General features: G+C 40.8%; 1 protein-coding gene across 3 annotated transcripts in view; it reads right to left on the bottom strand.

Moving 5' to 3' along the window:
• Positions 1-27039, bottom strand: part of Syne1 (spectrin repeat containing nuclear envelope protein 1) — a 461524-nt gene that overhangs the window by 351465 nt on the left and 83020 nt on the right. For all 3 annotated transcript variants that reach the window (XM_041680032.1, XM_041680030.1, XM_041680029.1), the window contains exons 3-5: positions 23615-23676; positions 10754-10849; positions 3733-3816 (exon numbers count right to left, since the gene is read on the bottom strand). In XM_041680032.1, the coding sequence (XP_041535966.1) occupies positions 3733-3816; positions 10754-10849; positions 23615-23676 (242 nt within the window). The remainder of the gene's footprint in view (positions 1-3732; positions 3817-10753; positions 10850-23614; positions 23677-27039) is intronic.

Genomic DNA, 27039 nt, shown 5'->3' on the forward strand with positions numbered 1-27039 from the left:
TAGGAACCGTGGGGTGAAAATAGAGAGATTTCCCAGCAGAGGTCAGTCTGCTACTCATAATTGTTCCTAACTGCCTGCTGGGATGCTTTCCCTACTATTCAAAGTTCCTAAGCAACGCCATGAACTTAGAGGGCCAGTCCCTATGCCAGTCTCCAAGCAAGCAAAGGGTGTTGCTCATCACCCCTCCCACCTTCCCTACCAAAGATGGGAAAAGGTCATCAACAGCCTCTCAGACGCCATGCTCAGTAACCCTCAGCCAAGTTCCCAACAAGGAGATCCCTAATAAAATTCAGACATTTTTAAATGGTTTTCTTTAATGACAGTTTGTCAGAGATTGAATTGGGGTTCTTTCTATGCTCAGTCAATAAAATATTTAATACATGATTCCTGTGCTTTTTTTAAGTGTATGTTTTTTTTGTTTTTTTTTTTTTGTTTCTTTTTAAAGATGTAGGGTTATTCTGTGAAAACAGATATCGGCAAAGGATACCTTCTCTTTATAAACTATACCTTCTATAAATTAAGTCATTAAAGTTTTCACTGAGATATTAACTAGAGGAAAGTTGTTCTTTTGTTGGATTAATAAATATTCCTCAGAAAGTAATTAGGTTTTATTGCCAGGAAATATCCTGAGAGTCTCTTCTATCCTGTCCATTTCATGTCCTGTGGAAAACCCAATGAGAGTCAGAGAGAAGAAAATCCCTTTGACCTAAGATAAGAGCGATCTCAATATGGTCCCAGCACTGCACAGAGGCTGCAGGTGTCTGTGTACACATCCTGGTAGCTGGGGCTTTCCAGGGCATTGAAGCCACAAGATCCATTGCATCACTAACTCCCCAGAATGTTAGTTGGTGCTGCAATGGATACAAGCTAAGCTTGTCTCAAGTTCCCAAGTCCTAGGAAACATTCAATTTGACATTTGTGGGGAAGCAATTCAAATAGCCTGGTTTCTAGACATTCATGGATATCTACTTATAAAACTGGTTTGGATATTGCTCCACACAGACATTTTATGTTCACACAAATAAGATAGGGCTAAATCTGAGAGCTATGCCTGTCAGGAAAGAATTGTGGCAGAAAGTAATGAACTCATGAGTACTTACCTTCTACCTAAGTACTAGGTAGATCTAGGGATCTACCTGGAAATGCACCTTCAGTGCCGTGCAAGAGCTTATAAATTGCATCACTATTTCTATCTGAAAACTAATCAAAACCGAGAATGGCTTATAAATTATGTCATAGCCTGGCATAGGATTGTTATGTAAGCATAAAAATTGAACAAGAAAATCTATATAATTTTTCTTAAATATACCTCTAAATAGAAAAGCAAAGTATACCAACAGCATTCTACCTTCACGTAAGAAAGGAAGAGGTATACAAACACACAGCTCACTTGTGAAAAGACATACAGAAAGGACGTCAGAAACCAAAGACTAGTTACCTGAAGGCTGGAAATAAGGGAAGTGAAAATAGAAGCATGGTGGGGGGGGGCGGTGCAGAGAGAATCTGCAGTATTATTAAACTTTTCCTCTAAGAACAATGATGATGACTAACTTCTCCCAATAAACAAGGAAATAAAGGCAACCTGTGTGTGTGTGTGTGTGTGTGTGTGTGTGTAATGCAAAGTGAATATAAACAGTAACAAATGAGTAGGAGTATTTTATCTATAAAAAATATAAATATAATTCAGTGGATCCAGAAGAATAGAACTAACCTAGGCCAAAAGGAAATAGTTCTTTTGATGGATACAATTATCATGTTACTGCTCTCTAGTTCCTCAATATAGTCATACAGGCACATGGATTAGCAATTCTAAAACTATTTTAAATTTAAATTAGAGTGGAAAGGAGAGAGTTATACATTGTTGATGAAATCTAGGTCTCTCATTATCAGAGAGAGCTGAAACAAATGAGCAGAAAAGGTCAGAGGAAACAGTTTGCACCGGCCTGGAATCAGGGTGAACTAGTAGTTCACACACACACACACACACACACACACACACACACACACACACACACAGTAAGACACACAAAGACAGACAGACACAGTGAAAGACACACATGAATATATAGGAGTAGCTATTTCTGTGTGTGTGTAGATACATACATAGATAGATAGATAGATTGATTGATAGATAGATAGATGGAAGGAAAGAAAGAAAGAAAGAAAGGAAGGAAGGAAGGAAGGAAGGAAGGAAAAGGAAAGAATGAAGGAGGGAGAGGAATACATACATAGATTAGAAAACATACATATTTTCTAGAGCCATTTCTCAAAAGAACCTAGCTTCAACAACATCCCAGCAGCCACACACAGATCTAGCACACAGATCTGGCTCATAGTGACCATTCACAAATGAAACGAAGACCTTCTTGGAGCAGTGCTCAATTTCAGACCCAAGGAACAGAGAATATGAACTAAGCCTGAGCATGTGTGACCACATGATACAGAAGAGAAGAGGCCAGATCTATAGGATGCAGATGCCAGCTGCAGGCACTCTCAGCAGCCAAGCAAGGGTAAGAAAACAACACAGCACCGCAACTGCAATGAAATATAACTAGGAAATAAAACAAACAGATAGCACTAATACCAAAAGAAATTAGTTAAATAAATAGTTGGTTTCTTTTTAGAAGACTTTCGGCATGTATCTGCAATGAGAAGAAGCTAAAGCCAGCAGTGGGCAAGTGGAGCAATAACCATTAGAAAGCAATAGATGTTAATTCTTGAGAACTAGATAATAACATGGTCTTAATTATTTCCCTTAAATTACTTCTCGACTGTGGAAAAATAGCCACATCACTATCTGAAAGCATCCAGATGCACTGGGGTTTGAATGTGTCACTGACATTATATGTGAAAATTTAACCCTTAACTTCAGTTAAAGAGCATTTGCTGAATTAGACTCTGGTGGGTTACTAGGGCCAGATGAGGGCTTTATGCTGAGGCTTCCCATGGCAGGAAGGAAAAGGGGTCTGGGCTGGCACGGGATTACTCTATCTCAGTGTGTGAGATCCACCATCACTTGGTGATACAGCCAGAAGGCAGATGCTTTCATCAAGCTCTTGGATACTCTAGCTTCCAGAACTCTGAGAGAGTGATGTTCTGGTTTGACAAGTCATGCGGTCTTAAGTATTTTGTGATAACCACAGCTAACAGACTAGGGGGCCACCTTATCAACTGATGGGCGTTCACATCATCAGAATTACAACAGAAGAAGCCTAGGTCCATCTGCATGATATACTGGGAACGATGTAACAGTGCTTTCTTGGGATTCATGCCAGCAATGTGGAACTACAATCTAATCACAAAATCACACCACATAAGACCAAACTGAGAGTTTCCAAAACTAGCTAACTAGCAGTATTAAAAGTGCCAAAGGTCACTAAAGGCTAGGGGTGCTTGGAGAATTGCTGTAGATTGGGGGACAATGAGATTTGCGTTAGATTGAATCTTGGGGCAACGGCGCATCTAGACCACTGTCTGTGCATGTGTTAATATGTCAGACTGGCCTTAATTTTTCTTCTTTTGATAACAGTTCCATCATTACATATGTTCTTAACCTGGAGGGAGTTAGGTGAAGTATATCTTTTGTATCTTTTATGTAAATCTAAATTATTTTACTTTTCTGCTGCTTGTCCGTGTTGCACAGACAGCATGCAGTTGTGGTCGCACAGACAATAGTGTGAATGCCAGCATGCCCAGACTTTCTCCTTTCAGTGTGGCCATTACGTTCCTTACCTTCCTTCCTTCAAGGAACTTGAGTGCCGTGCCGATGTTAGCCACTGCATGAATGCGCTTTACCCGGCGTCCTTGTTCACAAGGCTGGGGAAAGAAAGGCATGGCCGTAACAGCATGTATGCTCATTGAAAGATCTCTAATTCCCTCCCATGTGTCAAAATAAACACTGAAGGAAGTGGGAGAGCAACCGCCATGACACCATCTCAGTGAGGTGAGCAAGCGTGTAAAGGCGTGTTATCTCAGCAGTACTGGGGAGACACTACTCACTTCTCCATAGAGGTTCAATCGCAGATATGTAGTGTGTTTTCCTGGCTGATTTCCAAGAATTAAAGCTCAACAAATTCTCATGCTGTCTACTGAGACAGCCATGCCTACATGGCAAGAAATATTTATATGAAAAGTACTTTCAGCCACTCATCACCCGCCCCCCTTTCTTTAGCTATAAAAACATACAAGGATGTTGACAATTACTAGTGATCTTTCTTGAGTTGAACGACCAAAACTTTGAAGCAAATGAACCAAGAGTAAAACTCAGATAATGAGAACTAAAATGCTTATCTTCTTTTTCTTTGCAAGTGTCTGCTCCACATGGTTTATGTTTATGTGATGAAATTCACTATGCATATTGTCTGTCATATTTAGCAAGAATATCCAAAGCAATTTCAGTGAAGTAAATACTGTGAGCCCAGTTTTTGTGTATTGGGACCACAAATATTAATGAGATACAGTTGCTTTATTCAAGGTTCTGATAATGTGAAAGGTCTCTATGAACCTAGAGCTCTAAACAATATCCCAGGAAATTCAAAACCACGTGTTATAATTTCACAAAGGTGATAATTTTAGATTGCAATTTTTAAAAATATTTAAAATAGAAGATATTTTTATGCTTTTTAGTGTTGTTCTTTCCTAAGAACTTATTTACGTCAATACATATATTTTATGTTTTGTCTCATTACGGGTCTATGCACAGAACACTGGTTTGGGTTATTCAATTAACTATGTGTTACCACGACAAAAACATTTGCAAGTGCACCAAGATAGTCAAGACTCAGAGTACCAACGCCATATTCTTTCATCACACCTATATCCATTCTTATTTCCTGTCTTCCCACTCCCTTGGCAACCATTTAAGACTCAGCCCAACACATGCCTGTCTTTACAGATTAAACGCATTTATATGAAGTCCTCAATGTTCTTATTTTAAGCCGCGCACAACAGCTCAATCTGTCATCTTAGTTCCCTGTTGCCTAATATGGGAAGGAGGGTTGCCATGAATTCAAGGCCAGCCTAGGCTAAAGACTGAAACCATAAACTAAGAAAAAGAAAAAAAAACATTAAAACTATTTGAGCTTTTGTCTGTATTTAAAGGGTATCTCTGTAATAGTCACTTGAACCTTTTCTACACATGAATTTATTGACAATATTCACCTAAACTGCCTCTGTACAGGGCTCTCGTTCATAGTCAGCCATATATTCAGGGTCTTGTTTACACTCTTCTGATAGGAGCTGGATCATTTCCAGGTCATTGCTGGCTAATAAATCTCATATTTCTCAGCTTTTGTACAAGCATGATTTCCCTCAGGCATACTTTCCCTAGAATTGCTGAGTCAGTGGCAAAATGGTTTCCAATGTTTAATGCTACATTTTTCCAGAGGGTAGTTAGTGCTCTGTTCACTGTTTGCGACAGCGAACCACAAAGACAAAGATAATTTTGTCCATGTAAGTTCCCTTCAACACTTGATTTGACAGATGGCTTTTCTATTTTTTAAATTCAGCATATGTTCTGCTCCCACTCCAATGCCCATCTGTATATCCCTGACCAACCAGCATTGGCATAAACTTCTCTCTCTGACCTGCGGGTTTCTTTTGTCAAATTCTTTTCCATATTTCTTGCCCAAGTCTCTCCTTTGAGCCATTGCTATCTTTTTGTTTAGTGCATGTACTTTGCACACCCTTGCTACAATGCTCTTCTAAGCCTCTCCCAGAGCAAACTGTGTCTGTCTTAGGTGAGAAACTTTGGCCACTTTCTCCTGTTTTCATTTTATAAATTCTTAATTTAATTCTAATCAAGTTAAATGAAGAAAATTTTCACATCCAGAGCTTTTTGTCATATATTACTTTTTAAACTCTATTTTCTAAAAGATATTCATTTATCTTCTCTAAGTGTGACAAGACTTAGGTACCGAAAGCACACAGATACGAACTGTCCATATGTTTAGGATCTAAAGAACAATTTCATCTTTTTAATTTTTTAAAATTTAGGTGTTTCTTCATGCTATTTATTGAGAAATCCCTACTTTCTCCTGTATCTGACATTAACCCCTATATTATATTGTATAGTTTCATTATGCTTTCTATTTCTCAACTCTATTAAATTTATCAATATGAATACCCCATATCAACACCACACATTATAATTATATCTACAAATACAGTGTCTGATATTGAGTTAGCAAATTCCTTCTGCCTTTCTTCTTCATACATGTATTGGCTCAGTGAAGAGGAGATAAATGCCTGTTATATTATCTTGACTTTATATTTGCATCTGATTTTCAGACAATAATGGATTCTAGCTAGTAGCTAGTCTCACTACAAGGCTGTAAGCTCTTTGGGGATGTCAGCCATATTTCACTCATCCGTGTTTCTCCAGAGGCATCAGAGAGTGGCTTATTCAGACTGCAGATCTGAGAAATGTTAGCTTGTCAGTAGGCAATGCAGACTGTGGAATCGAGGTCAGTTCAGTGACTAACAGCCCTGGGGTGAACATGAGGGACTGTTGATGCTCAGGCTTTCCCAAGTACCTACTGGTCATGTCTGAGCGGATTAGCAGGCTCCCCTGAAGGCAAAGTGCTGAAGAGTCCTCCAAAAAGCAGGCATGTTTCCAGGTCAACCAAACAGATTTGAAGGGCCCTCTCCAGATTGTTGGTATGTGTCCACGGTGTTGCTATTGGGTTTTTTGTTTGTTTGTTTGTTTTATGTTTTTGAGTTTGTTTTTTGTTTTTTTTCTTTTTCCTACATGGCAAATATTCACATTCTTTAAATGTCCCACAGTTGATACTCAACAAAATAGAGGGATCCGAGACAAATAATTGAACATATTTAAAATTCCCTTAAATAAAATCAAAGCCAAGGGAGCCACAGCAGGTCATTAAAGGGACTAGAAGATGGAGCCCTCACCCTGAGATGCTGGCAAAACAGCCTGCTAAGCCATTTGGCCACATTTCCTGAATGCTGATCAGAGCCAGAGGCCTGGGCTGCACTTCTGAGATGCTCAGGACATTGCTTGCTACAGAACTGCCCTCGCCCTGGGATAATTATAGAATTCCCCACTGTGCTGACAATACTAAGGACAATACTTTGTTCACATTCTTGCTTTGAAAGGCTGAGAAAATGCCTAGGGCCTTCATTCCTTTGCACCCTGTTCTTCCTCTCTGCAGAATCTTGGACCACAGCACACGCGTGCAAAACTGAAACACTCGTTGATAATCTCAAAGTAACTTCAGTTTATGTGGCTGAGAATTTTAAGTATCAATAAACAAAAGCTCGGGTTAGAAAATGCCCTTCCAGCCTAGTTTCCCTCTCTGCCAGTCGAAGCTATAAAAACTTTTGTTCCCTTTACGGTTCTGTATTTCTAACTATACATGAATGCGTAGGACATTTTAACAAAGAACTGTGTTATGAAATGTCCACTATCGCTTTTCTAGAATAAGTTAACTCAGAATTTAAATGCCTACCAGAAATGAGATAGCTGATCGGTTAAATACAGTGGCAGAGTTAGATCTGATACTTAGAATGACAAGTGTGCTCTTCCAACACTCATACAAGGCTCCTTCAATCCTGATGTAAATTCAGGTGGGTTCAGGTCAGGAAGCCAAAGGAATGTGCTTTTGATCTGATATTCTCACATGCTAGCACTCCTTCATATGCCTACATACAATTTAGCTCATTTGCATGCCTGCATGCTCCGAACTGGCTGTTCACTTGTGATCTGTTGGGCTCCTTCCACAGCACAGCACAGACAAGCATTGGGGTGCGTGTGGTTGACTGAGGAGGCGTTTCCGGTAGCTAAGAAAGAAGGATGACTTGGGAGTGTGACTGAGAAGGAGGGATGCTAATTAGAGGTATGTGACAGGAACTTTCTGCTGAGGACAACAGGCGCTAGGTCCCCCTGGGGACTTTACAGGGATGCTTCTGAGACCTCTGTACATGTCTCAGAAACGTAAAACTTTGAGGGTCATGCAACCATCCCTGGTCTCCGATCCTCACTACATAAAAATCCTGAGGGGTTTATTGCGACCTAAATTCTCTTACATTTCAAACTGATGGACGACCTTTGTGGCTCTGATCAGGCCTGAGGCAGCAATCCAGAGCAGTGTTCTCACAGGATGCACAGAGATGCCTCCCATCCCCCAAAGCAGCAATCAAAGGTGGACCAAGATGATGGACACCTGTCCATAAGCATCTGCTGCCCTGTGAGTGCACTAGAATGGTTTGCACTGAATTTACATGGGCTCATAGTTTTGAACAAACTCTTACAATGTACTGTGTTCAGGGGAAGAGTGAAAACTCGATAATCTCTGTGGTCATGATAAAAAAGATACAAGAGATAAACTTGAGGGGTCCCAGGCCCTTGTGTCAGTGGAAGGAACATAACACTGCTTGTTTTGGATGCAGTCTCCTGTCCTAGAGGAGACAGAACCCAGAGTTCGGTCTTCACTGCTTCTGTGAACCTCCCGTGCCTGCTTGTTTTATTGGTTGTCCCATTTTCACTTTTCTAGAATGAACTCTGGAGCTCACACAAAAGAAGAGTCCCTTCACCTAGACTTTATACTAAGATAAGGAGAGGTGGTTCCGGGGAGATTTGTCACCCCCAAGCCTCTTGGAGGAGATTGGAGTGACCCAAATGCCTAAGTGATGGCTCCTGCCTACTCATCTTTAGGTGTGAAGTGTAGACCTTGGATTTTGCCTCTACAAAGGACATCTTTCATCTGAAACATGGCACATCCCACGAACTTTGATGTTGCCTGATTATCTGTGTGAGAGTTGTCAATTTAGACAGCGTTAGTGGAGTGCCATGACAGATGTCTATGCTGTAGTCTCAGCTACCCCTAGACTCTGTGCCGAGGATCACGTGAGCATCAGCTAACAGTCAGTCTGATAAGTGCACTGAGGCCTCATTGCCCCTCCTCCATCCACGAAGTTACAGTTACTGACATTTGATTTTTCTCACAAGTACAAGGCTTTAACAAAAAGATTCTAATAAGAGAAAAGGAAGTACTATCAATTCCAGACTTCTTATCTAGGCTATGACAGGACATTTTGAAATTATTTTTTGAACTCTGTTTCCCAGTTATAGAAAGCATTTATTTATACTTTATATCTGCAGCTACTTACAGTTATACTCTGATACAGAATAATACATATTTTATTTATTTATTTTTTATTGTTTTTATGGAGCTATATATTTTTCTCTGCTCCCTTCCCTCCCTCCCTCCTCCTTTTCTACACTCCCCCATGGTCTCCATGCTCCCAATTTACTCAGGAGATCATGTATTTTTTTATTTCCCATGTAGATTAGATACATGTATGTCTCTCTTAGGGTTCTCTTTGTTATCTAGATTCTCTAGGGTTGTGAATTGTAGACTTGTTTTCTTTGCTTTATGTCTAAAAGCCACTTATGAGTGAGTACATATTATGAAAATGCAGTAATATAATGAAAATATACTTCCCTGCTCACTGCCAATGTTTCTGGCACTCTGTGGGTTTTATCTGACATAAAAATGTTTCCTGAGCATTCGGTTTTTGTTACAAGTGATTGATGATAGGGGATGCCAGCCAGAACATGGCAGGTGCCATATTGCTTTCAAACTTAGTTTCCAACAGACAGCTATATAAATATTAAGAAACGAACCTTTCACATAGGACACAGATGCAATTGTGGTTAGTTTTTTTTTTTTGTCAGTTTGCCACAAACTGGAGTGGGCTGGGAAGAGGGAACCTCTATCAGATTGTCCTGGAGGCAAGTCTGCAGGGCATTTTCTTGATTAATGATTGATATGGGAAGACCCAGCTCACTGTCAGGTGAACCTGGATTGTATCAGAAAACAAGCCGAGCAAGCTGTGGAAAGCAAGCCAATAAGCACCAGCCCTCCATGGCCTCTGCTTCTGTCCCTGCCTCCAAGTTCCAGCCCGAAGTTCCTACCCTGACCTCTCTTCATTGATGGATTATGACTTTAGATTAAATTAACTCTTTCCTCCTTTAAGTGATTTGATCAGAGTTTTATCATAGCCATAGAAAACAAATACTTAAAGTGAAGCAGTTGTTGGTTTGTTAATTTGTAACCCAGTGATCTCCCAGATAGCTTCAGATGCATTGTCCACCTTGTCAGGGCACTGGCGACTCTTCCCTCTTAAAGATTATTGTCACCACTTCAGTCATGGTGCTTTCTGTCCACAAGAACAGGAGGCTAATATACTCTTTGTTCCCTACATGAGGTAAGAGCCAGTATTTCCGGGATATTAATAATTACTACGTGCTGTGGGACAATGGTTTTACACTGTAAAGACTTGTTTCTTATACTTGTTTAATAAAATGCTGATTGGCCAGTAGCTAGGCAGGAAGTAGAGGTGGGGCAATGAGAAAAAGAGAATTCTGGGAGGAAGAAAGAGTCAGTTTTCAGTCGTCACCCAGATGAAGAGGACACAAGATATGACAGCCTCACGGAAAAAGGTTCCAAGCCACATGGCTAACACAGACAAGAATAATGGGTTAATGTAAGATGTAAGAATTAATTAATAAGAAGCCTGAGCTACTAGGCCAATCACTTTATAATTAATGTAGACCTCTGTGTTATTTCTTTGGGGCTTAAGGACAGCGGGAACCCATTCCTAACCCAGGACAGATGCCTCAGTCAACAACTAAGGAAGAAGTTTCTCTCCTATGGCTAGTGCGATTTTGGCACACAATTCTGTCATTCCAGATGGACACAACTGAACAGGTAGGGTCAGAAAAGATCCTTACCAGTTTCTGCCCTGACAGGACCTCCAGCAGAGCAAGCAGCTTGACACCATCTTTCATGTCTTCAAAAAGGTCATCCACCACCATGGGAGGCTTCCGCTGCAAGACAAAATGTCACTCGCTGGGGTGAAATTCATGTACACTTTATCATCCATCCATCTGTCCATCCATCCATCTGTCCATCCATCCATTCATTACTTATTTGTGTTATGAGCTGAACCAAGGCTGTTTTATGCTAAGCATAGGCTCTACCACTAAACTATACTCCAGACTCCTTGATTATCTTTATATGTAATTACCAGTTACATGTTGAAAGCTTTAAGAAGAAAATTAGACTGGCATAAATAAAACTAGATATCTAAAAATCTCATTATACCCTATCGCTGAACTCAGAAAAGTCAAGCTGGTGCCCGCATAGAGCCTCCAGCCCCACTGACTAGTGCTCAGGTCCTGGAAGGTCCTCTGCATGCTACCAGAGGAGAAAGGTAAACACCAACCCAGACACAAACTCTTCAGTCTACAATGGTGAACCTGCCTGCAAGATACACTGGTCCAATAAAGGCACAATTTGTGTGGGAATTCCCTGGCTGGAATTAAGGCTCACTCCAGGATATGGAACCCATGCCTGAGGCTGACCAGGTATCCAAGAACCTGAAACAAGACAGGCCATGGACCTATGGGACGTCAAAATATTAGTGTTCTGCTTAAAGAACATAGCAATGAAATGATTCCTAATGGCATTCTGCTATGCTCAGATCAGTGTCTTGCTCTGTCATTTGCCATCAGGGAAGCTTCTTCCTGCAGTAGGTGGGGATAAATGCAGAGACCCACAAGTGGACAATGCGTGGAGAGCGAGAGATCTTGGAACACTCAGACTTAAGTAGGATGTTTCCTCCATATCACTTCCCTCAGTGAACTCTGAAGCAGAGGAGGCAGACACCAAGGAAACAAGGCCTTGGGACACGAGAGGAATGAGGAACATATGTACTCACGGAGTGTTTGGCAGCACACATGGCCATGCACAGGTCTAACACAGATGAGATCCTAATGCTGAGAAGAGAGGTAGACACAAGCCCCCATCCCTAACCCAGAAACTATCTGTAATTGATAACTGCTCATGTAAGAAAAATTACTTTTCTCCAGTAGGATCTCACTGGGGATGGCCAACACAAAATAAACTCAGTGGTGTGCGTGGAGGGTTTTCATCTCAGTGCTTTTTCTGGTTAAAGGATTTTACTCCCTTACATATCTTCTACTTATCTACTAAGGCTTGCAATTTTGTTTTTATGTGGTTTTTTTGTATGTACAAATTTGCGTGTCTCAGCATCTGTATATGTTTCTTGTGCCTGTTTTTTTTTCCTGTTTGTTTTGTACTATTTGGGTCTATTTATTTATTTATGTTATTATTAATTATGTCAGTATTCTAATGAGAAAGAAAGGATGTAGATTGGGTGAGTGGGGAAGCCTAGAGAATCTGGAAGGAATTGGGGAAGAAGAAACTATAATCAGAATATTTTTTATAAAAATATATTTTCAATAACTTAAAAAATTAAAACCTCATTATATTTAATGCTTAGGCTTTAATTTATGTGCCAGATCCTTTCTAGAAGAAGAGTTTTTAACAAGGTGAGCTGGTGTCAGATGAAAAGCAAAGAGGACACTGTGAACTAAAAAGTTACAGAGTTCATAGCAGAACTGGACAAACATCAGGGGTTGCCCCAGACTGAGGGGAACAGTGTCACTTCACCAAGAACAAGGCATCTGATGGGACTCAAGGAGCTTCGGGGTCTGGAGGGCACTTCCGCCTAGGCTATAGGACCACACAGGGTGTTCCTGAAGTGTGCTGTAACTCACGGAGCAGTACTCAGCACACCTCCTCTCAGAGGAGCCCGAGCAGGAAACCCTAAGTGTACAGGCAGTCCACATGATCACTGAACCCTCTCTGCTCCTGTATGCAAAAGAAAAAGGCCATTTCAAGTCACCAGTATCTCTAACGTTATCACGTTGAGCATTGTTGAGATGCTGCATAGGCTGGAGTTCAGCAGAGTGCTCAGGAGAGCCAGCAGTAGGCAAAGCAGTAAGGATTTCATGTCAATGTCCCATGGCGAGAGATGGGACCATTGAGTCCCAGAAACAAAACTTGGTCCCTTTGTCAGAGTTCAAGCTCCATGTTTTCCTGACTCCTGCTGAACTTTGCTAAAGGCCTAATGCTTCACTTTCAACTCTCTCTTTTTTATTTTAAAAAGTGTGTTCTATGTAGAGATGCTGAGACGCAAAGTGTTCCACTGAGGTCCACTTTCGCCTCCGCCCGCGGGCATGAAGCATTTCTGTTTCTTTCACTGACTGCATGAATTATGGAAGCTGAATGTTATAGTTCTAATTTTAAAAGGATTTCTCTTTCTTTTTGAAATGAACAGCTGAACACATTTTGTTCTCATGCTGTGAAATACATGTTCAAAAATAGCAGCCTTTGGGTTTTCAGTCATTCCTTGCTGGATCCCACCATTCACACTGCTTCCTTATTATATAGCAAAAACTTAATAGACTTTATATCCCAAAAACTTAAGTCAAATTATTTAGAATAAAAAAGCTGTTGCAATAAAAACCAATGTGATTTCAGGCAAATTATTGTATTATCCATTTATCACCATTATAAATACAATACAGGTATCATTCAAAGTACCAACTTGTATCCTAATAACTTAAAGAAAGAGAAACAGAAGGAAAAGCTCATAAATACATGATAAATTTAGTGACAAAATAAAAATAAAGTTTTACCTGGATACCTAGGGAAAACTAAAAGAAACTGGAAATTTCCACAAAATAATAAACATTACAAGAACTTTGGCACCAAAGCTATGATATTGCAAGGGTAATAATACACAAGGATGATGACATGCATAGATGATAGCACTCACAGTGATAACATGTATGTGTGATGGCATGCATATATAACATCACACATGGTGATGATAATACGCCTTGGTGGTAACACACAAGGGCTATAACATGTATGGGTGGCAACGTGTAGAAATGAAAACATACAGAGATGATAAGGTGTGTGCACACACAATCTGGCACCACACACACATCTCTCTCCATCTTTGGAGCACAGTGCTTCTGGGTGCTTCTGGAACTGGCCTTCAGGATAATCCACAGCGACTGCTGGACAGTCCTCAGCCCACTGTCCTCTTTCTGGGGTTGCTGACACCTTCTCCTCTTGCCCCAGTCCTTCGATCCTCTGAGGTTTGCCAGTCTGACTCACAACCTTCCTCTCCACTCTCTTTTCTCTCTCCATCCTTCTTTCCTTGGCCTTCCTTCTCTTCCTCTTTTCCTTTCCATTTCCCTCCTTTTTCTTCCCCTCATCTTCCTTTCTTTCTTCTTTCCTTTTTTCTTAGCTGTTGCCAACCTCAACAGGTCTCTTGGTCTTCACAAAATTGTCAGCATGGATTTAACTCTTGAATCCTTCTCCCCTTTCAGGAGTGAGCTTCCTTAAGTGCTGATGGAAACACAGCAGACACTTCGTATGTGTTTCTGGCTGCCTGCTTGGATGACTCAGGGAATGTAAGTAAATGTTGGGTGAAATCAATAAAATATGTGCATTTGTCAAAACTCACTTCAGAATGAAAAAGAAATCCCATTTTATATCAAGTACATTTCTGCCCAGCACACAGCATCTTTGATGACCACGGCACAATTATTTCTCAGTTGACAGATATGAAATCTTTCAGCTGAAGTATATCTGTGGTTTCATGTGTAGATACAGCACCAAGACGACTCTTTGGCCAGATTTGGATCATAGGGGTGGAAGCCCAAAGGCAGAGAGAAATGAGGACAACTGATTGGAGCCTGATATAACAGGAAGTAAAGGCTGTCGCTTTGTTCCCACTGCTTTTCAAGAACTGATGGAACCATGACCACGATTATGCTATGTTGTCTTTTTTTTTGTAGAATATTTAGAAGTCTTACTCGTCACAGTCCCCTTTGGTCTTAGCAATCCACATTTAGTGGAAGCAGAGCATTTTTTCGGCCAAGTCTGAGGAGTTCAAAAATGGACATCTTGCACTGTAAGTGAAGGACTTTCCTGTTGAGCCATTCTTTCTAAAACCTTCCTCAAATAAGGTCCGTGTCCTGTGATATGGCTCTAAAAGGATCGCCTGTCCTCTCATAGTTCTAGAAACTCAGAGAATGTGCACCGGTCTCTGTGGCTAAGGAGCTGATGCTGCCTGGTGAGCCCCTGGGTATCGCAGTCATTCCAAAGGGTGAGGCAGGGTGGGGCTCCCCATTTCTACCCCAGTCTGCCTTTGCCTCCACCACAGTAGAGGTACTTTGTAACAAGTACCATTGCCTTCCTTTGGGGACTGCAAGAAAATCAAATGTCTCCCTCCTTTTAAAAATATTTATATGTGTGTGGGTGTGCGCGCACGCCAGGGGAAGTAAACTATTGCTAGTGAGAGTGTGTGGTGAGGTTGTGTGCGTATACGACTATGCTGTGAGTTTGTGTGTGTGTGTGTAACGTGTATTTCCTTACTAGTCTGTAGGTACAAGCACATATTGAGTTCTTATCCACCATTTGCTTTGTAATGTTTTTCATGATAGAATGGTCATATTTGCTATTTCATGTCAATTTTATGTTCTGAAAAGAAATTCCTTTACAGGGGGAGGGAATAAGAGAATAGTTGAAGAAAATCATGTCAAAAATAGTCATTTTCATGGCATTAAAATTTAAGAATTCTCACATTTAAAAATTATATATAAATGAAAAATGTGGTGCATAAAGGAATTATTACAAAATAGCCACAGAGACTACCTATACGATATCCAGTGCTTAGCATCTACAACTTAGATATTTATGCACTTACACCTGTTAGATCTTTGAATAAGGAAGGGAATGGGGTAGAATGGAGGAGGGAGAATGAACAGAACATTGTTGGACATCCAAATATGCTTAGAATTATGATATGGGCTGCATGTTTGTTTTATTTCATATTTACAAACAAGGACTCTGAATCTCAGCAAGACCAAGTCACTGGCTAAGATCACATATGCTGAGCATCTGGGTCCAGAGCTCAGGTTTGCTGTCACATGAGTCACCTAGTTAGGCAGAAAGCTTAGGAGAAAGTGGAAGGCATTAGCATTTGTTTTAAAGAATACATGAGCCCATAAAGATGACTCATTTAAGGTCACCAAGAAAAATATGAACTGATGAGCTGAATGTCTACCTGCTAACTTGGCTAGAAGTGATGGCTTTATTAACTAAACCCACCGTTCCATGTAGATTCGAGAAAGACTGGATTGTAGCTGTTGGGATGTAATCAACTGGCAAATAGGATTAATCAGGCTAGCTTTAATATCAGCTTTATTAAGGGGGAAAGGGGATAACTTACAAAACCAAGGTTCCAACAAAGAGCAGGAAACAGAAGGGAAGGCGGGGAGCACACCCGCAATATTTATAAGTAAATTTAGCCCAAGGGGATCCCGCCCTTCAAGCAAGGTGATTGGCTGGGCTTCCCCTACATGTAGCAATGGTGCATCATGTGTGTTTACCATATTGGCATAGGTGCAAGTCAGTCAGGCTCACGGTGTGTCCCCTCACAACCATGTTTGTGATATAGTCCATCCTGAACACTTCACATTCTCACCTTTATTTAGTATGGATGATGACCGAGGCCAAATTGGCTCACGGCAGGGACATACGGATGCCACGCGAGACTAGCACTGTGGAGGTTGCAAAGCTGCTGTACCCTGTGCGCTTCTCCACAACAGGCAAGTCAGTATGTGAGTCCTCAAGGCTATTCTCAGGATTTGCGGCTCATAGAACGGCGGGAAACTGTTCAACTCATGGTGCCAGGGGACAGAGGAATTAAATCATTGCAGGGGAGAGGCGCCTGGGAGTGGAGAGCAGGGGAAGTCACAGGCTTCCAAAGTGAGTGATTGGTCTCTTCCTAAGTGGAGTCCCGTGGGCATGTGCATGCACTTCATTATTTAACGACGATCCATCTGCAACCCACAGCCTGGAAATGCCACCCAAGTGTCCAGGGTCTTTAATGGGAATCTACGTGCCCCCGCGACTGACTGTAGAGACTCGGAATTTACTTTTCCTTCTCTCCTTCATTTCAAGGGCAAGAAATGATGGTTACACAAACCATGCTGTCTGTGGGCAACGACTGGATCAAAGCAGAGAAGCATGGTACACAGAGATGGCATTTCCCGTAAACAAGTGTAAACAGCACACAAGTGTACAGCCCGCTGCCTCTCATCAGCCTGTGCTCAGAGTCCAGGCTCACAGGACTTCTCTCCTGGAAGCCACTGCAACTGTTTCCTAAAGACATGTCTCCCCCCCCCCCCCCTTTTTTTCATTCTGAGGAGAACTAGGGCAAAGCAAGCCTGCAGAGTGCCGAGTTAACCCTTTCCTGTCCTATCAGCATTTCCTTCTTAGTCTGAGACACCTGGAATCCTTTCAGTAACATCCCCTTTTAGGCAAATCTTCAAAAGCAAATTTTGTTCACTCGCTAGAGCCTGCCTCTATGCCTAACCCTCAATCAGCCTTGAAGCGCTGTTCTAGAGGGGATAATTTCTGTTCCTGACATTTCTTCCTCCTGCTAGATGATGAACTTTGAGTCAGTGACTTCTGTAAGATGGGACTGTATGTGATCAGAGGAACTAAGTTGTTTTTAAATATTAGTTTGATTATTAAACGTTTAGCTATGCTAAAATACTCATAGCCTAAAAACCACGCTCAGTTCCCTTTCAGCATTTTTGACTGTTCTTGATACCCCACAATAGCAGAGTGATGAAGAATTTGTATTTGGTGACTGGCTTATTTCACTTGGCACAATGTTCTCGAGGTTCCTGCATGTTGGAGCAGGTAGAAAAGTTTCGTCCCTCTACTTCCACTGAGTAAGAGTCCGTTGTGGTACACAACATGTTCTGTAAATCCATTCCCCTGTCAGTGAATACAGTGCTGTTTCAATCTGCTAGCCACAGCTGCAGATGACTGCCGTGAACTGGGGTTATTGATACGTCTTGACCACTCTGCTGTCAGGCCTTCAGGTGCAAGCCCAGCTACAGAATTGCTGCATCATGTGGTAGTCTAAGGCCCGTGTTTCAGGGAATGAACCACTCCGTGTCTCACAGCTATAAAGTAGATTTGCAACATTAAGGATTTAGTCTTTTGCAATGTGAAGAGTAAAAAAAACATTCCTGTCACTTTCCAGCACCAACCCAGGTGCCCACTTACCATCATTGTGTTTGACCATCTACGGAGGATTTTGTTCCCTATGGGCAAAAGGTTGACTAAGTATTTTATACCACAAAAATGCTTTGGCATGTCACTTTAAGATAATGCGCTCATATCCTATGGCTAGTATTATATTAGTGATTGTTAGATATTTAGTGACCAGTAAACCCAGACTAGAAAATCTCTAAGAGAATTTCAGGCCACAGATGGCCACTTTCTTTAGGTGAGACACATATTGTAAACAAAATTAAGGGTTGCTAAGCATGGCACATGACCATGGCTTGGTATATTCACAGTACTGCCTTCTGCACATAGTGTTGGGAGGTGTTGAGAAAAGGGATGGCCGTAGTCTTGTTCTATGCATCCCTGAGCCCTCTGTGCAGTTAGATGGCCCCTCATTCCCAGAAACAGACAAACTATTCCATCTGACTTGCATATGGCTCACAGAAGGATACAGGCTACCGGAGAGTTTAGAGGATAAGTTTTCCATCCTAGAGCCCATACGGGGAGCCCTCATTCCCTGATGGTTATCTTCAGAGTGGGGACAACACATAAAACAACAGGAACAGAGAGAAGAACAGAAAGGGAAGAGGGGTGGACCAGCAGATGTCCGGGTGAGTCCCCTCTGGAAAGGTTGGTCAAGAGCCTACTACACCAAAAATCTATAAAGTACCAGACTAGACTTGGACCACATTGATCAAGACCACAATGACCCCCACAGGTGGCATCTAACTAAAATTAATTTATCAGCTAGAAGAGTTTGCCACGCCATCTAGGCAATCAAAGACATTCCCATCAGCTCCACAAGCCAGGTAATTCTGAGATTTTGCATGCATCTGTTTCTCTTTCATGGATGTGCTCTGGCTATTATTTTCCACCATGCTTTGGCAGAGGCGGGGAGATACTTCCATTCTATTTCATTTCCTCTAGTGGAGAGCAAAGCCATTTCCACTTCCCTGATTATTTAATTCAACAACAAATAAAGGCCTCAAAGGCAACATGCCCCATCTGCTGGCCCAGCTTCACGTGTACCAGAGACACTCTGCTGGTGATGAATTTTTTCGTACAATAACATGTTTTCTCCCATGTGGCACAGAGCCAGAACATGTCCTCACTTACTTCCTTTGCATAGCACATCCTGGGCTGTACAGGACACCTCCCTGTTGCTCACACCCAGTAACTGATCCATCCTCAATTGTACTGGCTTCTTTTACAAAACTTACCCAGGATCCAGTCACCTTTATCTACCTACACTGTTGACAGAAAGTCAGAAAGTCTTTCTCTGTTTTGTTCATGCTTTTCTTTTCAGTACCTAGAACATCACTTGAGCTGTCAAATAGCATTCCAAAATATGTGTCAATGTGTGAACATGATATAGTTTGCAGGAGGAAACTATGACAGCCTTTATCACAATATTTATTAATCTCCATAAACCTTGTGAGCTCTGAACTCCCATTATCCATAATCTAACAGTTTCCAAGCTACTGAACGTGATGCATTTTGAGATGAATTTCTTTTGTAAGCATTTAATTGCACATTTGGAAATAGCTAATTATCAATTCAGCTCCCCTAGATTTATTAAGGTGTAATCAACAGCTAAAAATTGAATCTATTTACAGTGTCTGAAGTGATGTGTTGGTTTGTGTATACACTCGAAAACTATTACAAGCAAGCTACTTAACATATTCATGACCTCACCTTGGTACTATAGCTTTAAGAAAACAAGTGAGGGCATTAACTTAAGCCTTTGCTCTGTCGTGGTCTTCTTGCATCAGTTCACGAATAGGTCACGAAAGTGTATGCAAGGAAAGGAATGGTAGTGAAACTCAATTAAGAAAGTGTTTTCATGTAATATACTCTTGGGAAAATGAAAAGAGCCATTAAAGTGAACATGTCACTTAATTTAATTATCATAGGTCTTTAGATCTTTAACCTGGAAATCCTAACTGATTCTTTTAAGGTAATACCTGAATCAAATTTGGTATAAAAGCAAAACGTGCTCTTAATAGATGTCTTCTGCATAGCATTACTGTTCCCACAGTGCACAGCGTTACTGTTCCCATTACTTTAGAATGCTGCTGTATTTGGAAATAGGGTCTTTATGGAGTTAATCAAGTGGAAATGGAGTCATATCATGGATCTTAAGTCAGTGTGACCAGTATCTTTATATGAAGAGGGAACAAGGGGAATAGACCATAATACTCACAGACATCTTAATTATCTTGATTAATTAAGATAAGATCATGAAGGAAAAGACTGATGAGCATCCTTAGAACAGGAAGGAGAGACACCAGAGTTCATTCTCCGCCGAACAAAGACAGAAAGAGCAGCAGCCCGTAAGCTAGGAAGACAAAGTCCCCCAGCACCTTGACCTTAGGCTTCTTGGGATTCAGAACTAGGTAGAAGCTGTCATGCCAGCCTTGTTGCCTGTGGTATTTCATTGCTGCAGCTAACCTTGCCTACAACACCCACATTTAGGAGTTCTGGGCTCAAACCACAGCTTTGTCATTTGCTGAATTACCAGGCTTATTAATTAACTCTATGCTTTGAGGACTTGGCCTATAAATGAATGCAAATAACACACTTGGTTGCTGTGAGGTTAAATAAGATAAAATATAAAGGAACTGAGGTTCATGGTCAGGACATGTGTGCTCAGCACACAGTATTACTACAATGTAAAATCAGACTTCGTGATTCAGGCTAAGTTAGGCACAAACCTGGAACTGGACTTGAACAACTCTCCCTGGACATCTCTGTCAGGGTAATGATTATGAAAACTCCTGCTTCCTCTAATTAGCAGAATTAAAGAATAGAATGGTTCAGGTTTCTTATCAATAGAAAGAGAATTATAGTTTTCTCATCTAAATAGAAGTCTCTTCTTGGAAAGAAATGTGGTCAGTTCTACTGCTGGTTTATCTAGGATTATATAGCATGATATTGACCACTTGTGATTTGAAGTCCAAAACAAATATATGAAAAGTATAACTATGCACACAAATTTAAAATTTTTATAGCAATGTACTAAAAGTGACATAAAATTATACACAGAAAATTCTTAAATTTCTCCTCTACTTCGTTAAGATAGATGAGCTAATAAAAGTGTGTTTCCACGAGCCATATTGTACACTTATCTACATGCGATCTCTTCATGACTGCTGTCATAATATCTATAAAAATATTGTCACAGCAGAATGGAATGCCTGCCATCAGTAAAAGAGTTGATTATATAATTACAAATCATTTATAGACCTGCAACTGAGGAGAGGAGTCAAGAAACACAAATGAAATATTCCCATCAAAAACCCTAGGGCACAGGGACTCAGCATGCAAAATGCTGGCTTCCTGAGCACAAGGACCTGAGCTTGATCCCTAGCAGGCGTAGAAAAAGCCAGACACAGTAGAGTGTGCCTTTAAACAGAGACCTGGCAGGGGGAGAAGGGTCCCTGGAGTAGTTCACAGGCCATCCAAAAATAAAATAAAATGCAGATCTTTCAAACTGTCTGAATCAGTGAGCTTGGATTCAGAAATAAACCCTGCATCCAAGAGAGAGAGAGAGAGAGAGAGAGAGAGAGAGAGAGAGAGAGAGAGTCTGATTGAAGAGGTTCACGTCTGCTCCTGGCCTCCAGCTGAGCATGCACACACACACATGTGTGATACAAACAACACATAAAACACAGCACACACACACATAAAACACAGGACACACACATACATAACACACCTCCTGAAATTAACTTCTATGAGCATATCTGAATATGACCTCATGAACCCAAAACTGGACGACCTCAGAGAGGACAGAGACACCAACATTTTTGTATCTCAACATTGTATTCCTCTTCATATACCTACCAGGATCTGTTATGAAAGATGATTTGGGATGTAGTCAATTTCCTGATGTGATTTTGGAGAAATAGATTTATTCCTTTAAAAAGGCATTTAAGTTATTCTCTAAAGTATTTTTAAATAATTATAGTTTTTTAAATTACTAAGATACTATCACAGGAATTAGGGTTTATCATTACAGTTTAAATCTACAAAATATCCCATAGTTATTGTACCTAAGCCCTTAGACTGTCGGAATCCTGGACATTATATGCTGCATTCTAGAAATAAGTTCATCTATTTCTGGTTATTTCAACATTTTTCTCCTTTAATGCTCACAGAGATGAAATGGCATGACCTATTATGGAAAGTTAAAACTAACATTTAGATTATCAGAAAAACATAAAACACAGCAATTTTGAGGATTGGTTCTTATTCTTACTTTCATTGATAGATGTCAACAGAAACTTGCAGGAAATATATATGAGGCGCGTGACAAAGGAATGCAGTGCTCCTTAGCTTTGTCCAAATTGGTTAGTTGTCAGATTACCTTCAGCAGCCCCAATACACAACGCTATCTGTAGTAGGGATTACCACATAGAGAAATGTCAGCCATGACATGGAGATAGGCATGTGACTGCTGTCCTCCGGCTGAGTTCCCCTGTGTATTAGGAACGTAAGAGGAGTTTTCATTTGCTTTAATTCTAAAGACAGCAGACCAAACTTGGGGGCCTATTGTAGGTAAGATGTTTGGATACCCTCTAAATCCTGATGTTGAAACCCTCTACCCAGGTGTGATGGTGTTTAGAGACAAAGCCTTGACCTAGCAATTAGACTCAGGCCGGGTCACAGGTGGGTCTCTGGTGTGATGGACGGTCCTTACAGGAAGAGAAAACACAGCTCATTCTCTCGCTTTCATGTGAGGACACCAGAAGAAGCCAGTAAGGAGCCTGTAAGGCCTTCGTGAACAAAACAAGTGAATATCCTGGCAGGTTGATCCCTGAGACTGTGGGACAGTAGCATTCATTGCAGAATCACTGGACTTCTGAGCAATATTTGAGATTCACACCACAGTAGAAATGTCCCAGGAAGAAGTCTCCCGAGCGCCACTCTCCACAGAATTCAGACAACTGTCTTTCAATTGAGTCTATTTTTTAAAATGATGTCTCTTGCTTTGTTGTTTTTCTCAATCAGCAACAACATAGGAGAATAATTTTGTGGTGGCATGCTAAGGTCAAATGTGATTTTATATCATCCTTTATTTTCAAAGACAGTACCACCTGTGGACATGTGGTCACCTCACAACCTAATGTAGATTCTCTCAGATGATCTCTGTGTTTCTAGTGTCCTGCTACCTAGGATATATTCTCACCAAAGACCAAAAGCCCCTGAGGGAAACTGTCAGGACCTGCTCAAATAAAACTCCTTGCATAGGACAACACATCCATTGCTCCTTTCAGTACTAATTGGAATCGACACAACCAAACAAAAATCCAGCACAAATTCTCTCTCTGTACATGACACATACCGTTCCATAGAAGCAGCAACTGAGTGGACTATTTTCTCAAGGTTCATCAAAATTACATCAAAGAGTGTCTTTTTACCAGCTGTCATCTCATTTCTTCCCAGAGGTGGTTATCAAACTCCACACATAGGGAGCAGATAGCCAACCCATAATACCACCAACATCCCTGTCAGGAGTGGTGATAGCAACCTTCCTTTACAATGTGCTCTTTGTGGGATTCATTAACAACATATTATTGTTGGCTCCCATAAGATGAACTCTGGAAGGTTTTCTTTACCTTAGCCAGGTGGGAATTGATCCATTTTGTGAAGGTGCGCTTCTGTACAATCTCTTGTTCATCTAGAAGGCAAAGAATAGCTTTGGTTAGATAATCGAATATGTTACAAAGGTCCTCATCAAATACTTGCTTATGCAACTTTAAAAGAGATTATTAAGTTCTTTTATCTTCTAGCTCAACTTACTAATCGTTACTTGAAGGTTCAGCACAGTTCTACGTACATAAATAACTAAACCCATCCTTAAAAAGTTATTGAAAAGCTCAAGTCAGTTAAAATTCCAGTTTTGGAGTAGAAGCAGTGGCCATGATGTCCCATGGCCTAGATGAAGAGCTGTTGGCCTCTGTCTGTAAAGGTCAAATCCCTGTAGGTTAACCTTGCTCCTAGGCAGGCCCACCTCCTTACTTGAGCAGCACAAACTGGACTTAGGGAGGTGATACTGAATCTGGGAAGACTTGAAAGAGATGACTGTAATGAAAATACATTGTATGAAATTCTCAAATAATTACTAAATCGTTATCATAAAACTTTTAGCGAATACCTTAGGTCTGTGATAGGCTAGCCCTATGTTTAGCTTCATTTACTAAAAGCTTACCAATGAATCACCCTCAACAAGTCTGTTAGAAATAAAAGTTCACTGAGAAAAACTAAGCACCAGTTTCTTCTGTTAGAGGATACAGTCAGTGCTAGGTGAAAACAGAAGGGACAGATGGACGTGAATACATGAAGTCAGCCGGGGAGACAGCGATGGAGATGGGCAAGCAAGGTGGGGTGCGTGGAGTCACCCCACAAAGCATTCTGACAGAACAGTACGCATGTCTCTCTTCTCTGCAGCTCACACTTTGGTGTAGGCAGAGCCTGTGACTTGTATCCAGCTCACACAGTATAACAGAGCAGCAGCATATCAACCCCGAGGTATTACTTAAAGTTGCTGACTGGAGTGAGGATTTTTCCTGGAGTTTCAAAGACTCATAGCCATGCTATGAACTCTCGGTAGAATAGGGTGATCGCAGGGACCTGATGCTCACCCTTTAGGAATGGAAACAGCCAGCGAGAATCTGGGCCCCTAGGCTTACAAACTGTTGTAATGAATAGGGCTAACAGGCAAGCAACGTTAAAGTGGATCCTTCTTAGAAAGACATCCGAATGAATGAGAATGACACCTTGTAGCCTGGGTGAGCTGGAGCCAATGCAGGTGAACCGCTCACAGACTCCTGGTGCACAAAAACTTGGAGACAATAAATGTGCCTGGTTGTTCGCCTCCAGGTGGTGATTTGTTATGCAATGAAAAACTAACAAAGGAAGAACAGACCAGTGTCAGGAAGGCATTAATTAAGAGGTTTGTGGGTGACTACCAGAGAGGGAACAGCTTAGGCACCTAGAAGGCATGGTTTAGCTCACCATGCCCAATTCACCCACCAGTGCCGGCTTTGTAAGGCACCATGCAGGATGCAGAAGGACAGACACAATCTCAGCACCTCTGCCTAGAGGGTGGAGGCTCAGAACTCTAGCTCTGCATCTGACCTTCCTTGGCTTTATCTCAGAACATCCCAGAATGTCGGGCTGAACACTAGAACTCACACTTCATCAAACACAATGATAAGGGAAGAAATAAACAAATGAATTCAGAAATAAATCATAAAACTTTTTAACCTGTAGGAAGTTTGGATTTATCTACCATGTTTACTGAATGCCATTATATGTTAATGTATTTTCAAACTGGTTTTTGTTTTAACTTTGAAGTTCATTATATAACCATTATTACAGTAGGTAAAATTCCTATGCATCAGACATTGATATGTATTTACATGATTTATTTTAATTAACTATATGGTTATCATTCATAATGTATAATAAATTAATGTATTCACTCATTAAAATATGCAATGTATTTGGTGTATTATGTGTTATATGTGCATGAGGGGAGTATATACCCATGTGTGCACCTTCAGAAGGCAGAGAATGATGTCACACACATCCCCTTCCATTTCCCATCCAGTTTTCGGAGACAAAGTCACTCAATGAACCTGAAGTTCACCATTGATAAGGGCGGTGATGTATGCTGTGAATATGTTTTATTGCTATTGGCTAATAAAGAAACTGCTTTCGGCCAATGGCTTAATAGAGTAAAGCCAGGCTAAAAGAGATATATAGAGAGAATAAGTCAGGGAGATATAGAGAGAGAGTAAGTCAGGGCGAAGCCATGTAGCCACAGACAGGGAAAGGTGTCTCTGCTGGAGCCCGCCAAAACTTTGCCAGTAGGTCACAACCTCGTGGGGATGCATAGATTAATGTAAATGGGTTAGATTAGGACATAAGAGTTAGTCTGAAATACACTTAAGCTATTGACCAAACAGTATTGCAAATAATATAGTTTCTGTGCGTTTATTTTGGGACCAGGCAGGACAGAAACCTCCACCAACACACCATTTTGGCTAGACTGGCTGAGAGCAAACTCTTGGGATTCCACTGTCTCAATTTCCCAATTCTGGGTTTCAGGGGCAGATGTCCCTGCCTGGATTTTATATGGGCACTTGGAATTAGAACTCAAGTTCTCTCTTTTGTACAGCAAGAGTTCCAAGTCATCTTCCCACCCCCAACTCACTCAGAGCTTATAGCCAACAAGTAACCAAAAATAATCACAGTTTTTAGTTTACAGAAAAGAAAATTGAACCACATAGTGTGAAGTAATTTTACCAAAGTAACTCAATGGCAGAGCCTTGTTTAGACTCCAGAAAAGAAGTCAGATCCTGCGACATCATACAGCTACTTAAGGAAAACATGAAACTAGACTATTAATCTTACCCAATGTGATCACCTGTGAAGAGTAAAATCATGGTTGAGTAGGTTTCAATCTGACCTTTAACCTTTGGACTCTACAAATAAATATATATTGCAGCAATGTAATCTTAACATACAAGTTTGATAAATTTCAGACTTTCATAATCTATAAACTACAATTCTAAATCTTTGACTATAGACACACTGAGAACAAGTGTGACATTTTTCATTCAACTGGGGCCATATAGAACTTTACAAACCATGATGCCATTGCTTTAAAATGTGAAAAGGAATAAGCACAATATGTTTATGTAGAATCTCATAAATCGAGGGATGCCTGTTGGAGCTGCCATACTGGGCTACATCAATCCCATTGGAGGCTAAGTCGCTGGAATTTATTTTGACTTCACCTAAAAGATTTTCTTTTAATATAGGTTTTCTTTTATGAGCCTGATATACACCTAAATACCAAATTATCCTTTTAAATTGTGCATACAAAGAAAGACTTTATTGAGACACCAAAGACATACAAAGCCCACAATAACATGTATCACACACTGCCAGCATAGTTCTAAGTAAAGGATTTCTAACTTTACTACCACATTCCTAAAAGAAGAACACATTGTAAACTTTCGTTGATGTGGGA

Source organism: Microtus oregoni, unplaced genomic scaffold, assembly GCF_018167655.1.
Source record: "Microtus oregoni isolate MIOR12 unplaced genomic scaffold, Mior012 000033F_ref0000390, whole genome shotgun sequence".
Taxonomy (NCBI): Eukaryota; Metazoa; Chordata; class Mammalia; order Rodentia; family Cricetidae; genus Microtus; species Microtus oregoni.